Source organism: Abramis brama (genome assembly GCF_963993115.1).
Source record: "Abramis brama genome assembly, chromosome: 3".
NCBI classification, from domain to species: Eukaryota; Metazoa; Chordata; class Actinopteri; order Cypriniformes; family Leuciscidae; genus Abramis; species Abramis brama.
Window position 1 is genome coordinate 5,965,222 of NC_139965.1, and position 16,851 is coordinate 5,982,072.

General features: G+C 40.1%; 1 protein-coding gene across 3 annotated transcripts in view; it reads right to left on the reverse strand.

Moving 5' to 3' along the window:
* Window positions 1–1,336: 1,336 nt before the first annotated feature.
* The window catches only part of LOC311079190 (uncharacterized protein), a 220,949-nt gene continuing 205,434 nt past the window's right edge, over window positions 1,337–16,851 (reverse strand). The window contains exons 1-5 of one of the 3 annotated variants that reach the window (XM_084108404.1): window positions 5,628–5,750; window positions 5,266–5,331; window positions 4,848–4,875; window positions 2,919–3,391; window positions 1,337–2,846 (exon numbers count right to left, since the gene is read on the reverse strand). In XM_084108404.1, coding sequence (XP_083964530.1) covers window positions 2,338–2,846; window positions 2,919–2,991 — 582 coding nt within the window. In that variant the 5' untranslated portion in view covers window positions 2,992–3,391; window positions 4,848–4,875; window positions 5,266–5,331; window positions 5,628–5,750 and the 3' untranslated portion in view covers window positions 1,337–2,337. Of the gene's footprint in view, window positions 2,847–2,918; window positions 3,392–4,827; window positions 4,876–5,265; window positions 5,332–5,627; window positions 5,751–16,851 lie in introns of those variants that run through there. The other 2 variants (XM_084108405.1, XM_084108403.1) reach the window with 2 other exon arrangements.

Below are 16,851 nucleotides of genomic sequence, written 5' to 3' on the forward strand. Positions count from 1 at the left end.
TCACTCTGGTATTTCGCTCGATGGTTTAGTTTTTGCATCATACATGTGTTTACAGTGGAAGTTAGATGCGGCTGAGCATGCGCATAACACACGCCATAACCAAACGTCATGTGATTGGCTTACGGGTAACCAATGATTTTAAACTTCAGACAAGCGCCCCCCGCGAGAAAGAAAATGCTTTTCAATTATGCCATGCCAGACTCTGTCTACGAAGCAAAGCGAAGTAGCAGAGTTTGGTATTACCAGGCTAATTTCTCTCTGGTGTTCATGGCGAATCCGCAATCTCCGCATCGTCAACTTCATCTTTGCAGCGACACAGAAAACACCAGTTTATTACTAAACAATTAAATGTCTCCTTGCTAATTTAGACACATTCATAATAATTACTTTAACCGGTTCTTTGTGGCAAGCTTTATGCGTGTGGTCATAACGCTTATTCTCCTGTAGGCTATAGCCTATTTAAGTAATTAAATTAATATAAAGGCGATTTGTCCACGAATGGCTTAAATGAACAACTACTAGTCTACTAGAAAAAAAATTAGTCGGAGGCAGCCCTTATTCCACATATTTTCTAACCAGCAGGCCATTCTGGGTTGAGCGAGCGACCCTGCGGAATGAACGAGCGGAGCGGAATATTCAGAAATGCGCTCTCCGCTCATGAGCTCTGATCGGAACAAACCCGAACCTCACTGTCTGCTGAACTTGCACAGAAACATCAAAATAGACATAGCCAGCTTTTTAAAATTGTTTTTAAAACTAAACATTTAGACTATTTTAGTACAAATTATGAGCTTATTGACGATTTTTTATAATTCTTGACAAAATTAGAATATATTTAGTTATATTAAGACGCTACGATGAGCATTTACTACTTTTAAAAAATGCGGGTCAGGAAGCGGGTCGGGTACAATATTTTCTTTTTCTTTTTTTGCGGTCCGAGTTGCGGGCAGGTTAGTTGAAAACGTCGGTCGGGTGCGGTTTGTTTATACATTGACCCGCGCATCACTGTCTGCCACCTACCCTTACCCAGACCAGAACAAAAGGGTTGTACCAATATTTTTGGGTCAATTCATGTACCCCAGGGGGGTAGCATCTGGTTTCGGGAGATATCTTGAAGAGACATCACCCAGAGAGGAGAAACAGGTCTCCTAAATTCTCAATCTTTCTCATTAAACCAGTGACTGCAATGAAATTAAGACCATTTTACCAATCGCACTGAGACACTTCAAATGATACCAAACATGAAAAGGAAAAACAATAGACTCACAAGATACATCATATGTGATATATAGACATTCTTAGTGAACTTTTGGTGACTTGACTCGCGAGAAGAGGAAGGAGGAGGGAGAGGGGGATTCAGAGATAAGGAAGAAGAAAAGTTTGGACAGGCTAAGTCTCCCTGTGGTCTGTCTTTGCTATCTTCTGTCCAGGATGCGTTTTATGGCTTTATTGCAGGGTGAGTTTGGTCTTAGCAGGAAAACCAGTCTTTACAGTCCCATGACTTTTGGCGTTGCTGTAGTGTCATGCTGTTCTATTGCTCCCAGCAACTCAACACAACTAATCCTTTTGCAAAGCAATTTAATCACTTCAGAAATCAAAATTAGTTCAGAAATCTTCTTTCTCATGTTTTATGGAGATTGTTCTCTAGTGGTGAGACTAAAAATTACAGAATGTTTGTTTTGTGTATTTATTTACTAGCCTCTTTTAATAGATTATATTTGTTTGCATTAAATGTAATGTAACATAATCACATAAATACAGATGTTCTCACTGTTTCCTGCTTTCATTACCGAGGGAAAGTTGTGTAAATGTTTTACTAGTACAAATACTCCAACTGTAAATATAAAAAACACTTGTCACGAGCAGACTGTATAAAGTGTGGAAAAACAACATGAAGGAACTTCAATAAAAATGAGTTAAAATGTTTAAAACAATTGTTAAAATTTCCTGTAAAGCTATAATTAACATCTTATATAATCATTCTTGTTCAACTTTGCAATGACTGTCAGAAACATTACACATCAGCACACTGGAAAACTATTGTTCATCTATTGGCTTGTCTACTGAAACATAATATTGAATAATTATTAAAAAAAAATCTACACTAAATTATGAACAATTAAACATTTGTTTCAGTTTGTGAATAGTTTATAAAATAAAATGCACCTCAAAATGGTTTTAATAATAAATAAAGGTTTGATTACTCAAAAAGTGATTGATTCACTATAATAGTTTTAGTGTGTTTGTTGTTAAGTCGTGCTTTTGCATTTTAAAGTCTTATGTTTTATTGCCACTACTCAATGTTCTTCTCTCTGTAAGCATTTCACAGTTAGATGATCAGTAATAACTGTCATGCTCAGAATTATTGGGTGAGTCGCATAAAGCCAGCAGTCCCTCCATATTCTCCCTCAGAGCATTAATGAGGTCTGGTACATCTTCACTACAGACGAGCCGATCCTCTGCCATGAGTCCTGCTGCCTTCAGCACATGTTTGATCATATTAATCACAGGTTTCCAGAGGATGAAGCTTCGGGTTTGTCTCTCCAGGACAGAGACTCTTCCTCTAAGGACGCTCAGTAGGTGTGTGGCTCTCCTGACCTTCTCCTGAACATCACCTGAGATCTCCAGCTGCTGCTTCACCTCTTTAATGTCCTTCTGAATGTTATCCAGCACATTATTGGTCTTATAAATGTCATTCTGAACATTAGAGATCCTGGATTGATAATCAGACACCTTCCTGCTGTTCTCCTTCACTTGGGAGTTGGTTTGTTTGAGTTCTTCAGCATCCCTGATAGCGTTTAAAGCCTTGTCGATTACACAAACTCCTTCATACATCATTATCGGACCTAGAGGACAGCAAGAAATCCTATCAGCCACACACTGTACTCTTTAATGATGAAAGTAGGGTTTCTTCTTACCAGCAATCCATCCAGTAATTGGTATCACGAGAACAGCGACTCCTGCTCCTGTTACCAATGCACCCGTGCCCATCCTCTCTTTCTCTCTGTTTAATTCATATTTTGTTAATTCTACTTTTTTTTTCAGCTGTCTCCAAAGCCGCTCTGGAATAATTCAGGGATTCTTCCATAGAGGTCTTCTCAATGCGCAACTTATCCATGTTCATGTATTTTTCTTTGTGCTGCTGCTCAACCTTTTCCTTTTCTTTGATAAGTTGCTCCATGTGTTCATCCAGATGTTTCAGCTTTTGTACTATCATCATCTCTGATAGTTTCAGGCTCTAGCGTGTTCAATGTGTTCCCTGATCTCTGTGTAATTGGAGCACATGTCAGTGTTGGGATCTACATCTGCATCCATAAGGCACTTGCTGATCTTCCAGATGGAGGCAATGTCCTCATTCAGAGGCCCAGCGACCGCCTCCATATCCATAACCCTGAGAGTATGAAGGGATGGCGAGGGGGAAAGATGCTGACAATATGAATGGTGTTTACCATGTACATACACTAGGGCTGCACGATTAATTGCAATTAAACCGAAATGGTGATTTGGCTTAGTGCGATTATGAAGTCGCAAAGGCTGCGATATTTTCCAATTTAAATGAAATAAATATACGCACAGCGTGTTAGTGAAGAGCGGCTCTGTGATCAGGAGTAAACGCTCCATCTCTGAAAGCACTGCGAGTTTGAGTCGCTTATATCGTGCAGTTGAAAAAGCAACACGCGTCAAACATCTTTCCAAACATGAGAAGCATTTATGAAGCTCTTGTCCAACAAAAGACAACATTCAGTAACATGTTTTCTCTCCAAACTCACTTCATAACGTCAGTCGAGTGTTTGAAATAACTTCCTTCTCTGAGATAATGTGGCTTCTTATCATACAATGAGGCACACAACATATTTCATAGTATTCTATAAGTGATAAAGGCTATGTCAATTAGCAATGCATTATATATACTTTATTATTATGAAAATACCTGAGAAGGCTTGAAGAACTGAGATAAACCATATTGTTGTAGTCGTGTGTTTATTAGTCGTGTTTAATTAATCTAAGCGTCTCTATCTTATTTTATTCAGCTACAGTGATAGTATGATGCCCATAGGGGTTTCCTCTTATATCACTTCTGCAAGGTATAAACAAATGAACTTCTGAGGTATAAGTGGAGTTTCTGCGCGAGGGCGCCCTCTGGCTTCATAGTATGAATAAAACAGAAGTGTGTTTAGCACACAGTAATGTTCACTCCATCCTATTTTGTGTAAAAGTAGGAAAAATAATAATTTTCTCTAAAGAAATTTGACGTAAACATGATAATCCATATGTGTTTCTTTAGTGTACAGAAGTGTACAGAAGGTTTTTTTTCACAATAGATGCATAAGAGGCTCATATTTCATACTAAAGACTCCTTCTGACAAAAAATTATAAATTATCATAATTATCAATTTTATCATAATAATATGCCGTCGTGTTAACAGGTAACCCTGCAGTTTTTCATTAAATATGAAATTATTATTATTATTATTATTATTATTATTATCATCTAATTAATATATTATCATATTTATTTTTAAATATGTATTAATAATGAGAATGTTATTACAATAGTAATATTTATTATTTTGTTTAATATTTTTATTTAGCAATAATAATTATAATAAATTCGAACACAACATTTTGGTCAAATTGTGCAGTCCACTCCCCAAACAAGCACAACACACTTGTTGTTCTTTAGAATTTTTTATGTTTATTTGTTTAAAAAATCACATTAAAAATAATATTTTTAACCAGACAAATCACAATTAGATTTTCGTGCAGCCCTATATGCACGTTTTAATTTACAACACAATATCAATAACTGATCATTTTTCACTTTACTTTGTGAATGGAGAATAAACCTGGATGAGTGGACCGGTCTCATTTCATCTGTCAGAGAGAAACACAATAGAAGAGAATTACTGATATTGTGGGTCATTCAACAGCAATGATTACTTTCATTAAAACAAAGTGTTGGAGTTAGTGTAAATATTACTCTTTTAATTTAACTTAAATTCACATTAACTCAAAGAAAAAAAAAGTCTTGACTGTGGTAACATTAGTGAAAAAAAGTCAATTAAGGAATATCACAATATAATCGCCCATAATGCTGATATTCAGTATACAGCATGACACACTTACGCAGTTCAATGAACAATCCGTGCTGATATTTAAGTATTTTACATGTCAGACAAGATTAGTTTAATAAATAATATATTATTATTATTTTACCTATGTCCTCAGATTGTGATTTGCATGTAGGTCTAATTGATGACTTACGGTTCAGTGAAGGAAGCTTTTCAACACTGCGATCATCACTGTCGTCAGGGTGAAGCTGATGGATCTCTAGGAAAGAGTTTTACCGCCTTACATAAGATATTCATCACATGTGCATTAATAATAGATATTACACGAGCACCTTCAATCTGCAGCGGCTAATTAACAAAGAATTCAATTAATTATTTGATTTTGTGGACAAAACAAAAGTGTGTTTTATCAGTCGACATTCCCCATTTAAAGAAATCTTTGCTAAACTTCTGTGAGAACAACACTTTGAGAGCTTAATAAAAGGCACATATTCCTCCGATGGAAAATGTTCAACATCACAAGCATTTTAATATTTTAAGGGGAAAAAATCTTACCAGAAAAAAAACGCCACATAGTTCACTCTAAGAGCAGTTCATTATCAGCTCTGTGTCTTAAAAAAATAGAGGAAACTATTTCTACACCGCAATTCTACACCGTGCTGATCCGTTATAGAGAAAGTGAAACCACGTTATGGGACGCTATGAGGTACAAAAATCTCAAAATGAAACGCGATTTCTGCTTCAGTTTCACTCAAGCGATCCTCATTCAACAATGAACAGGTGTAACTAGACATTGGTAACAACACTTTTTTCACTTCAGTAAGTACACATGTGTAAACGCCTCATAAACAGTGATTTTAGACGTCTGGTATTTTTTCTTTTGATGTGGATGTTCTTTAGTTTCTTCTGTGATTTGATAACACTCTTGAACCTCAAACTTCACTCCCAGTAAGTAGTTGATCATGGTGGTATAACATCATGTATGTCAAGGTCTTGATTTTAATCGATAGATTCAGTTAGAATAAAAAGCACGATAGGCTGTTACCAGTAAAATAAAATCAGTATCAACACGATCCTTATTCTCACTGCAGATGTGGGATGTGCAGACGCTGACTCTGAATGGCATATTATTTACACAGACTGTTAATGCAGAGGAGCCATGGATGCATTTACACTGCAATTACAATTGCATAAATAATGTTATGAGATTAATGTGTTAAATATAACATATATAATATAGAAATGATGAAAACAGAGAAATTATACTTTTAAATATGAAACTAAAACAGCCAGTAGGTGGAGGAAAGTCACCGTCTTAATGAGTGAGTTTAATCAATCGTTCATTCAGCTAATTCGTGATTTATGTTTGGTTCACTTAGTTTTGTCGTGGGACCTTCATATTAACTTGTGCGAACGTGGTAATGATGAAAGGCCATGAGATCATTTTGTCGAGGTAATGAGATCCTTAAGAGATCCTATGTTGAGAGAACGACATATTTTTCTTGTGGCCACGACTCCTTAATGTTGAGGGAACAACATCTATTTCTATAATAATATTAATAATAATATGTATAATGTAATATTTGTCGCCATCTCTGTTCGAAATCTGCAATTGCAGTTTTTTTGCGGAATTATCAACTTTACGTGGGTTGTGCCTCGGCACGTTACAGCACGGATGAATCCCATGTTTTGAGGAGAATGTTTGGCTGTCAGACGCCGCGCCGGTGTGGATACTGGCATTCAGAATCACAGATTCTACTTTTTGGAAGTATGACCAACATAAGAACTTTCACCGGAAAATATCATCTGAACAAGTAACATCCACTTTTGTTGGAAAAAAGGAAAAGTGAAAAAATGCATTGCAGTAAATCGCGCTGATTAAATCTAACGATCGCTTATCATATCACGTTAAACCATGCCAACTTTGTTCTCAAATTGTTAATGTTAACAACATCAGCATTGCGTGACTACATGTAATGCCCTTCTGATATTTATCCTTGTTTTCGCATGGGCCGGTTGCAGTCTCTTTTTTTCTGTAGCCACTCTTGTGAATGTCACTGAGGTGGCTTCAGCCTATAGCAGGGGTGAGACAACACCGGTCAGAGACGGCAGAGCGGGCTCTTCCAAGGGAAAGACACGGAATTGAAGCAGGGAGCTGTACCGTGCGTGGAAGAATACACATATGGGATCGCTGTAGGAATCCAGCCTAGCAGAGGTTTCACCAATGCATACGAGTGCCTCAGATGCTTCTGACTCCATAGGAGGAGATAGCAGGCGAGCTGCGTCATGTGAGGGGAGCATAGACCACGTTGATGGTTGATGTACGCATGGTCACAGCGTTGTCCGTACAGACCAGTACATGCTTGCCGAGCAGCGGTGTTTTGAGGCGACTCAGAGCAAGGTGTACTGCCAGCAGCTCGAGGCAATTGATATGCCAATGCAGTTGGGGGTCGTCCAGATCCCCGCTACTGCATGCCCGTTGTACGTGGCCCCCCAGCCGGTGTTGGAGGCATCTGTGGAGATCACAGCATATCTGGACACTTGTTCTAGGGGCACTCCGGCCCGGAGAAATGGAGAGTCTGACCACGGGCTGAGGGTTTGGCGGCAGGCCGGGGTGATTATCACACGGAGCGTGCCGCTCTGCCTAATTAAAGAGTTTCAAATGTCTGTCGGTTTGAATTGAAATCTTTATTTACATTTTTATTTTAATTGATAAAATATTCTTTAATTTTAAAAAAGAAACTGAAATCAGCAAGAAGTTATGCAAACATGGAAATTAATAAATTGCTCATTCTTTCGATTGTTTTAAGAAACTTCTCAAGAGTAATTATTACTGTGTGTTAAAAAGGTCATTACTAGTTAGAATAAAATGCCTTCTGACTTAACTCTTTTTCTTTTGCCGAGATTGATCGACACACAGCCTCCAGCACAGCAGCCAATCAGTGTTTGCGGATCTACGTGCAAGCGAACATCCCGCCCACAGCGCTCAGTGTGAAGTTGAAAGTTGATACTGTCGGAGCGCCGATGCTAACTCTGAACTTGGCTGTTGTAAATAACATATAGTTTGTTCATTTCATGGGTGTTGTGCGTCAATGCAAAGTAAGTGTATTATATTCAATCTCTAGCAATCATGTGTAGACCAGTTTAATATTTAGTTTGCTGTTATAATGTGCATTAGCTCGTTACGGTTAATTATAGGGGTTGTCACGTCTTTGGAACGATGTTGCGCTGTATATAGGATGTTATCTTTAAGCTTAGTTGTTTATATGGATGTCATATATGTACATTTCATCTGTGTTTGGTGCATTTCAATTGTCAAAGTCTGCGGTTGAGTTATTCTGAAGTTGTAAACAACTTAATGCGCGTGTGTGGAACAAGCCCAGACAGAGCACCGCTGACAAACTATGTGACGCAGATAAAACTGTTTCCAGTTTAATTTAATTTATGACAGAGCAAGTTTATTTTTCTTTCATTATTAATTTCATTTCTTTAATTTGTTAATATTCATATCCTGTTTTAAACACTTAATGTTATTATCATGTATGTTTATACTTGTCTACATTTTCTGTTTTTATAGAAAAACCACACCCACTTATACACCCTAATTAAGGACAACTGCTTTATTATCTGAGTTGATGTGGTGACAAATAAACGGGTTATTCCCAAATATCGGACATCTACTGACAAGTCTCTTACCAGACACCCTGTGGCGGGTTTCCAACTTAACTGGCAATAAAAATAAATGTGATTGTGCTATCAGCCAACTCATTTCTTCATGGTCCTTCGAGCCGGATTGAAACTTGCTGCAGGTTTATAAGATGTCAGCACATGCAGAAGATGAGCCAACTGGGCGTGTCAGAAGGAAGACTAACCTTCCCGCCCGATATGAAGATTATGATCTTACTGGTTTCTCCCTGCCTAAGCTCCTGTATCCCGAACCTGTGTCACCACACACTCAGATACCCTCCAATCTGTCAGAGGGTGAAGACCAACAGAAAGGTGCAACGGCATTCAGTCCAGTGCAGATCACATGTGATGAGCTCCATAGTTCAGAAGAATGGTCCGATACTGAACTAAGCAGGTCTGAGAATGACAGTTCTAAGCGACGGAATATGAATCTCCATCATGCAGATAAGAACGTGTTTTGCACTGTTGATCTGATCCAGCAGGAAAGGGATGCACTGCGGCAGACAAATCAGCAATATGCTCAAGAGCTCTCTCAACTTAAGCGTCAGATGCAGCAGCTACAGATTCAGGTAGAACAACAACAGCATGTAGCTCAACCCCTACCATCTGTTATTCCTGCACGTCAACCATTCACTAGCCAGCCTATTCCTGCACCACGTCGTGGAAAGAACATGCAGTCAGCTGAGAGAAGTTTTAGGCCTATGCCAGCACCACGCTACAGACAACGTGATACTAACTCAGATCATGAACATTCTCCCGTTTCTGTGGCTGATCTCAGAGACAAAGATTACTCCCTCTATGACATTCCATGTCCCCAGCCATCCAGTTGGGAGATCCCAAAGGAGGAGGAATTTTACAACCCTGAACGAGATTATCACCCCCCATATGAGAGAGAGTGTGCAACCTCTACACCGTATGATTCTGCATGGCGTCACCGAATGGCCCCTAGCTCACAGAGTAAAGTGCGTCAGTTTGAGCCAAGTTTGAGTCAATGTACAGAGGCCCTACTCCCACCATACCAGACTTTGTACATCCAAACCCGAGAGAGTTCTCACGTTTGAAGATTGCCTTAGAGAACACACTCCCTGCTAATGCCACAGAGAGGTTTAAATTTCAGATTCTCACAGACCATCTCAAGCTAGAAGAGGCGTTACTCATCGCTGATTCTTACAGCCATTCTCAATACCCCTTCACAAGAACGATGGACGCTCTGGACCAACAGTATGGTCAGCCACACCAGCTTGCATTACAACGAATAGCAGAACTCATGGATGGCCCAAATATCAGCAGCGGGGACATAAAAGCCTTCAGACTGTTTGCACTTAAAGTTCGGTCACTCGTTGACATGCTGGGGCAACTCGGAAGGAAGGGCACCTTTGAATTGCAGTGTGGCTCTCATGTCTCCAGATTATTAGGAAAATTGCCTCATGATCTCAGGTCAAGTTTTCACCGGTTTGCACATCCACACAGTGTTCCGATTCCAACACTTCTGGATCTTTCTGAATGGTTAGAGTACGAAATCCAAGTACAGGATGACATGTCGAGATTTGTAACCAGTCAACGTAGAGGGCCTACTGCACAGACCAAAGAGATAGTCAAAGACCACAAGTTTTCTCGTAAGAATACCAACATTCTTCTTAACACAGAGAAAGCTTTGCTTGGCACAACGACACCATCTCCTACCTGGAAAGCTGTATCAAAGCCTTACTGCCCCTACTGTGATCATACTAAGCACTCCTTGAATAACTGTTCAAATTTCAAGCAACTCACTACAGATCAGAAGCGTAATTGGATCAAGGAAAACAGTCGGTGTTGGCGATGTGGCAGGAACCATCAAGCAACAGAATGCAGTCTGAAGATGCGCTGCAAGCAGTGCAACAGCCGACATTTGCTAGTCCTTCATGACATTACAGTGAGAAGTGCTGAGAGATCACAGACTGTGCAAAGTGAAGCTGCTACTACAACTACCAATTCCTGTCTTCTGAATACCATGAATGAGATTCTTCTCATACGAAAGCCTCCTGCCAGCCGAAAAGTCCTACTGAAGATCAGTAAAGTAATCCTCAGGAATGGAAAACAATGCATGACTGCATATGCCATTCAAGATGACGGGTCAGAAAGAACCATTCTTCTACACAGTGCTGCTCAGCAGCTCGGCCTCAAAGGTAAACCAGAAGACCTATTATTAAGAGCAGGCGCGCTCAACTCGCAAAATAGTTTATGGGTGCGAGTAATAAAAAACGTTTATCAAAAGTAAAGATGAAAAACCGCACTCTCAGGTTCTATTTTCATACATTTATTATTACTATGTCCTCACAAACGCGTTTCGGCCTAAGCCATCATCAGTGTGTACTATGAAACACCGAAAAAATAGTTTTTTAAAAGAAACACATCGCAGGTGAACCTCATTCCGCAAATCATCAGCACCTTCAGGTGCATCAAGTTACCAACATTATGGAAACACCAGGAATAACACAACATACCATATGTAATGTCCATGTGACCCTTATGAACAAGTTATACAAGAGAAAAAAAAAAAAAAAAAAAAATTATATATAAAAAATAATTTCAAATTACATGATTTCATAAACAATTCAAAGGCAATTCTTCATTTAGACCATTAGGGTATACTATTTGAACTGTATAAACAAATTAATTTCAAAATACATGGTAAATACATTTTTACATGATCTCAATGACAAATTACATGATTTCATAAAAAACAATTCAAAGGCAATTCTTCATTTAAACCATTAGGGTATACTGTTTGAAGTGTAAAAATCCAAAATGCCTCTCGCTGAAGAAGGTAACGCTCCCTATCTCCACCCCGTTGAAAAGGTTTAACTAACTCAATGCCTTGAAATTTCAAAGTACAGATATCATGTCCAAACTCATTAAAATGTCTCGCCACGGGTGACTTAATATCGTGATTGCGTATGTTACTTTTGTGTTCGTGTAATCTTGTTCTTAACTCTCTTTTTGTTTTACCAACATAACAAAGCCCACATGGGCATTTAAGCAAGTAAACAACAAAGGACGTACGGCAAGAAATTCTCCCTCTCACAGAATATGTCTTGCCGGTCCGTGGATGTGAAAAGGAATTACCCATAATCATCGCATTACAATTAATGCAACTCCTACAAGGGAAATTGCCCGGATCTAGGGCTGTAAGCCAATTGGTAGGCGAAGTGTAAGAATCAGCTCTAACCAGCATATCTCTCAAATTACGTGATCTCTTATAAGCAAAAAGCGGAGGGTTTTGAAAAGTCTGGCCGATCTGTGTGTCACTCGATAAAATATGCCAATGTTTATTCACTATTGATTTGATTTTGCCCGAAAGGGGAGAAAATGTCGTAGATAAGACAACTCGATTATCTGAAATGACTGTTTTTTTCTTAAAAAGTGATTCACGTTCAATACCACGTACCCTGTCCAAACTCAAGTCGAGATTCATATTATCGTAACCTTTTGAAAGGAACCGGTTATATACTACTTTCACCTGGTTTTCAAATTCTTCATCAGTACTACAAATCCTTCTTATACGCAAAAACTGACTATACGGGAGGCTTTTTTTCATAGATGGAGGGTGATAACTTTTAGAATGTAAAAAATTATTCTTATCTGTGGATTTACGATATACTGTCGTCTGAAGAGTCTGTCCAGTAGATCTAAAAACCTTAACATCAAGAAACGATATAGAAGACATACTGTATTCCAATGAAAATCGTATGGAGTCAAGTCTGGAATTTAAGAATTCGTGAAATTGATTAAGTTCTTCAACTGTTCCACTAAAAACGAAAAACACATCGTCAATATATCGAAACCAACACTTCAAACAGTGATGAAAAATGTTACTTGAAGAATACACAAAGTCTGCTTCAAATTTGCCCATGAACAAGTTTGCATAATTAGGGGCAAATGGAGAACCCATAGCCGTACCTTTCACTTGATGATAAAAACCGTTTTCAAATTTGAAATAGTTCATGGTCAGCACCGTATGTGCCAGATCCCATAAGAACTTTGTTGGAGGCTTGTCAACATCTCTAGATTTTAAATAATGTTCTAAAGCACATAAACCTAAATCATGTGGAATATTAGTATATAGGCTAGTTACATCCATAGTGCATAACAAATCATCATCTGATACATTGACATTCATCAGTTTACTCAAAAAATCAGTAGTGTCCCTTAAATATGAGGGTAATGTCCAGACAATTGGCTTAATGTGCCAGTCTACATACTGAGAGATAGGCTCAGTTAAGGACTGGCAACCGGCCACGATTGGACGGCCTGGAATAGTTCCCTCGCATTTTTTGTGGATTTTCGGCAAGGTGTAAAAAACCAGTCGTACTGGATGAGTTTGTAATAAAAAGTCAGATTCCTCTTTAGTGATGTAATTGTCTGATTCGCCACCAATCAAAGTTTTTTTTATCATATTAAAGAAGCGACTCGTGGGATCGCAAGTCAGGGAGGAGTAGAATTCCTGGTCTCCAAGTTGATTAAAAATTTCATTACGATATGAATCTTTGTCTTGTATTACAACAAGTCAAACAGTCAAACAGTATAAACACTTCAAACAGTATACCCTAATGGTTTAAATGAAGAATTGCCTTTGAATTGTTTTTTATGAAATCATGTAATTTGTCATTGAGATCATGTAAAAATGTATTTACCATTTATTTTGAAATTAATTTGTTTACAGTTCAAATAGTATACCCTAATGGTCTAAATGAAGAATTGCCTTTGAATTGTTTATGAAATCATGTAATTTGAAATTATTTTTTATATATAATTTTTTTTTTTTTTTTTTTTTTTTTCTCTTGTATAACTTGTTCATAAGGGTCACATGGACATTACATATGGTATGTTGTGTTATTCCTGGTGTTTCCATAATGTTGGTAACTTGATAAACCAGAAGACCTACCACTCCGTACAGTCAGGCAAGAGCTCCAGGTCCTTAGTGGTGCAGCGGTGTCATTCTTTATCTCCCCACTGTCGCAGCCCAAAAAGATGTTCCATATTAAAGGTGCATTTACGGCCCAGCAGCTGAGCCTGGCTGAACATACGCATCCAGTCAGAGCACTGAGGGAGAAATATCAACACTTGGGTGGGCTCCCATTGCGCAATCTGGACAATGTCCGCCCTTAGCTACTTATTGGTTCAGACTATCCTCATCTCATTGCTCCAGTAGAGCCTGTCCGCTTTGGTCCACCAGGAGGTCCTGCTGCCACCAAGACACGGCTTGGCTGGACACTGCAGGGTCCTATGCAGCATCTTCAGAGGGAGACCAATGAACAACACTGTTTCTTCATTGCAGCTTCATCTCCCGCGACAGATCTTTATAAGCATGTTGAAAGACTGTGGCAAATGGATGTGCTTCCTTGGCGAAATGAAAAAAAAACAGTACCAGATCCAGACAAGACCATGAGGCAATAGCGCTCCTGGATGAAAAAACAGTCAGGGTTGAGGTAGATGGGGTAAAGAGATATGCCACCCCTCTTTTGCGAGTCAAAAACATGCCACTGCTCAATGCTCCCAAACAGGCAGTGATTTCACAGCTCAGAGCTACTGAGAAGCGATTGGCGAAAAATTCAGAACAAGCAGCTGCTTTCTCAGCAGAGATCCATAAATTGGAACAAGCAGGCTATGCTGTAAAGCTGAAACAGCACTCTGAACAGGACTCTGGTTCCTCATGGTACATCCCACACCATATGGTCCATCACAACGGGAAAAACCGAGTAGTTTTTAATTGTTCATTCCGACATCAGGGCCAAAATCTCAACGAACTGTTGCTCCCTGGACCAGTACTGGGACAGTCTCTACTCGCTGTTCTGCTCAGATTCCGGGAACACTCCATTGCAGTCAGCAGTGATATACGTGGGATGTTCCACCAGGTCAGGTTGCTCCCAGAGGACAGACCACTACTGCGTTTTCTCTGGAGAGATCTCAAGGTACAGGAACAACCTAGTGTTTTTGAGTGGCATGTCCTTCCCTTTGGGACCACCTGCAGTCCTTATTGCGCAGTGTACGCCCTTCAAAAGCATGTACTCGATCACAGCCAACCTGGAGAAGATGTCAGGCATTCAGTCTTGAGGTCCTTTTATGTCGACAATTGCCTGCAAAGCTTTACTACGGCAGAAGAAGCCAAAAGCTTTGTTGACAAAATCAGGATCCTACTGGCAGATGGTGGTTTGGAATTGAGACAGTGGTCTAGTAATCAGCCGTCAACCATAAACCATCTACCCTCAGAGTTGAAATCAGCCAGTACTGAGCTCTGGATTTCTCATGGCAAAACAGATACGCAAGAATCTGCTCTGGGACTGCTTTGGAACCACCAAACAGACACCATTTCCTACCGGTATCGTCCCAAAGAGAGTGCTGAAACTACTATGCGTAACATCTACCGAACGCTGGCCAGTCAATATGATCCCCTGGGCTACCTCATTCCATACACCACCAGGGCTAAGCTCATAGTCCAACGCTTGTGGGACAAAAAAAGGGACTGGGATGATCCAAACCTTCCCCCTGATCTACTACAGGCTTGGACAGAGTGGGAGGCAGAGTTACCATCTCTACCGTGCATTGCCTTCCCAAGGTCTTACACCAGTCCAGCCAAAGACAAAGAAACAAGTCAACGAGACATACACATCTTTTGTGATGCCTCTGAACGGGCATATGGTTCAGTCGCTTATTTAAGGACAGAAGACCGGCAGGGGGATGTGGAGGTCTCTTTCCTTACAGCAAGATCAAAAGTAGCGCCAAAAAAACAGCAATCAATACCCCGCCTAGAACTCTGTGCTGCACTAACTGGCCAAAGTTGTAAGTACTGAGTTAACCTTGCCCATTCATCACATCACCTTATGGATTGACTCAACAACAGTCCATACCTGGCTCAAGTCTGAGTCTTGTAGATTCAAGGTCTTTGTTGGCACCCGGGTGGCAGAGATCCAAGATCTCACAGAGCAGCATACATGGAAGTTCGTGCCATCTTCCAGTAACCCGGCTGATGATATCACACGGGGACTGTCTTTGAATGAGCTTGGTCCAGACAGACACTGGTATCAAGGACCATCATTCTTAAAAGACTCTCCAAGTTCGTGGCCTGAAATACCACATCCTGTGGATGTAGATGGAGATGAGCTGCGCAAGACAGGTTCGTGCACACTTGCATGCTTCACAACCAGCACTTCAGTCCCTAACCTTGATAATCATATAACTTTCCAAGAGCTGATAGAGTCTACAGCTTCTCACGGGGCGGCCACCGGCAGTCTGACAGCCAGTGCCTACAGAGATGCTGAAGTCACTCTTTTACAACAATCCCAACAGGATTCTTTCCCCTTAGACCTTGAACAATTAAGGACGGGTAAACCTCTCACTCATAACAGCCGCTTAAAAGCCTTAGCACCTGAACTTGACAGTGAGACCCAACTAATTTGAGTTGGAGGTCGCCTACGTCACAGCCTCCATCTTGAGCGAGATGCCATACACCCAATCGTTCTTGATCCAAAGCACACAATTACACAGCTCATCATACAAAGTTATGACGCCAAACTCCACCACCCAGGGTGTAAGAGAGTATTTGCTGATTCTCCGCGGTAGGGAAGCTGTTAAGCGGTACCAACGATCATGTATAGAGTGCCAGAAATTGAGAAAGAATCCAGAGATCCCCAAAATGGCAGACCTACCTCCAGCCAGACTACGATTATACCGACCTGCATTCTATTCAACGGGTATGGACTGTTTCGGCCCTTATGCTGTCAAGGTTGGTAGGAGGACTGAAAAGAAATGGGGTATCATTTTTAAGTGCCTAACCACTCGAGCAGTGTACATCGATATACTACATAACCTTGATGCTGATTCCTTCCTCATGGCCCTCAGACGCTTTACTGCCAGACGTGGAACCCCATTTGAACTCATATCAGATCAGGGCACCAATTTCAAGGGAGGAGAAAGGGAACTCAGAGAAACATTTGCAGCTCTTGCCCCTGAACTTCAGGGACAGCTTGCCAGACACCAGATCGAATTCCATTTTAACCTCCCAAATGCTCCTCACTTCGGAGGTTGCTGGGAACGAGAAATCCGCTCTCTCAAG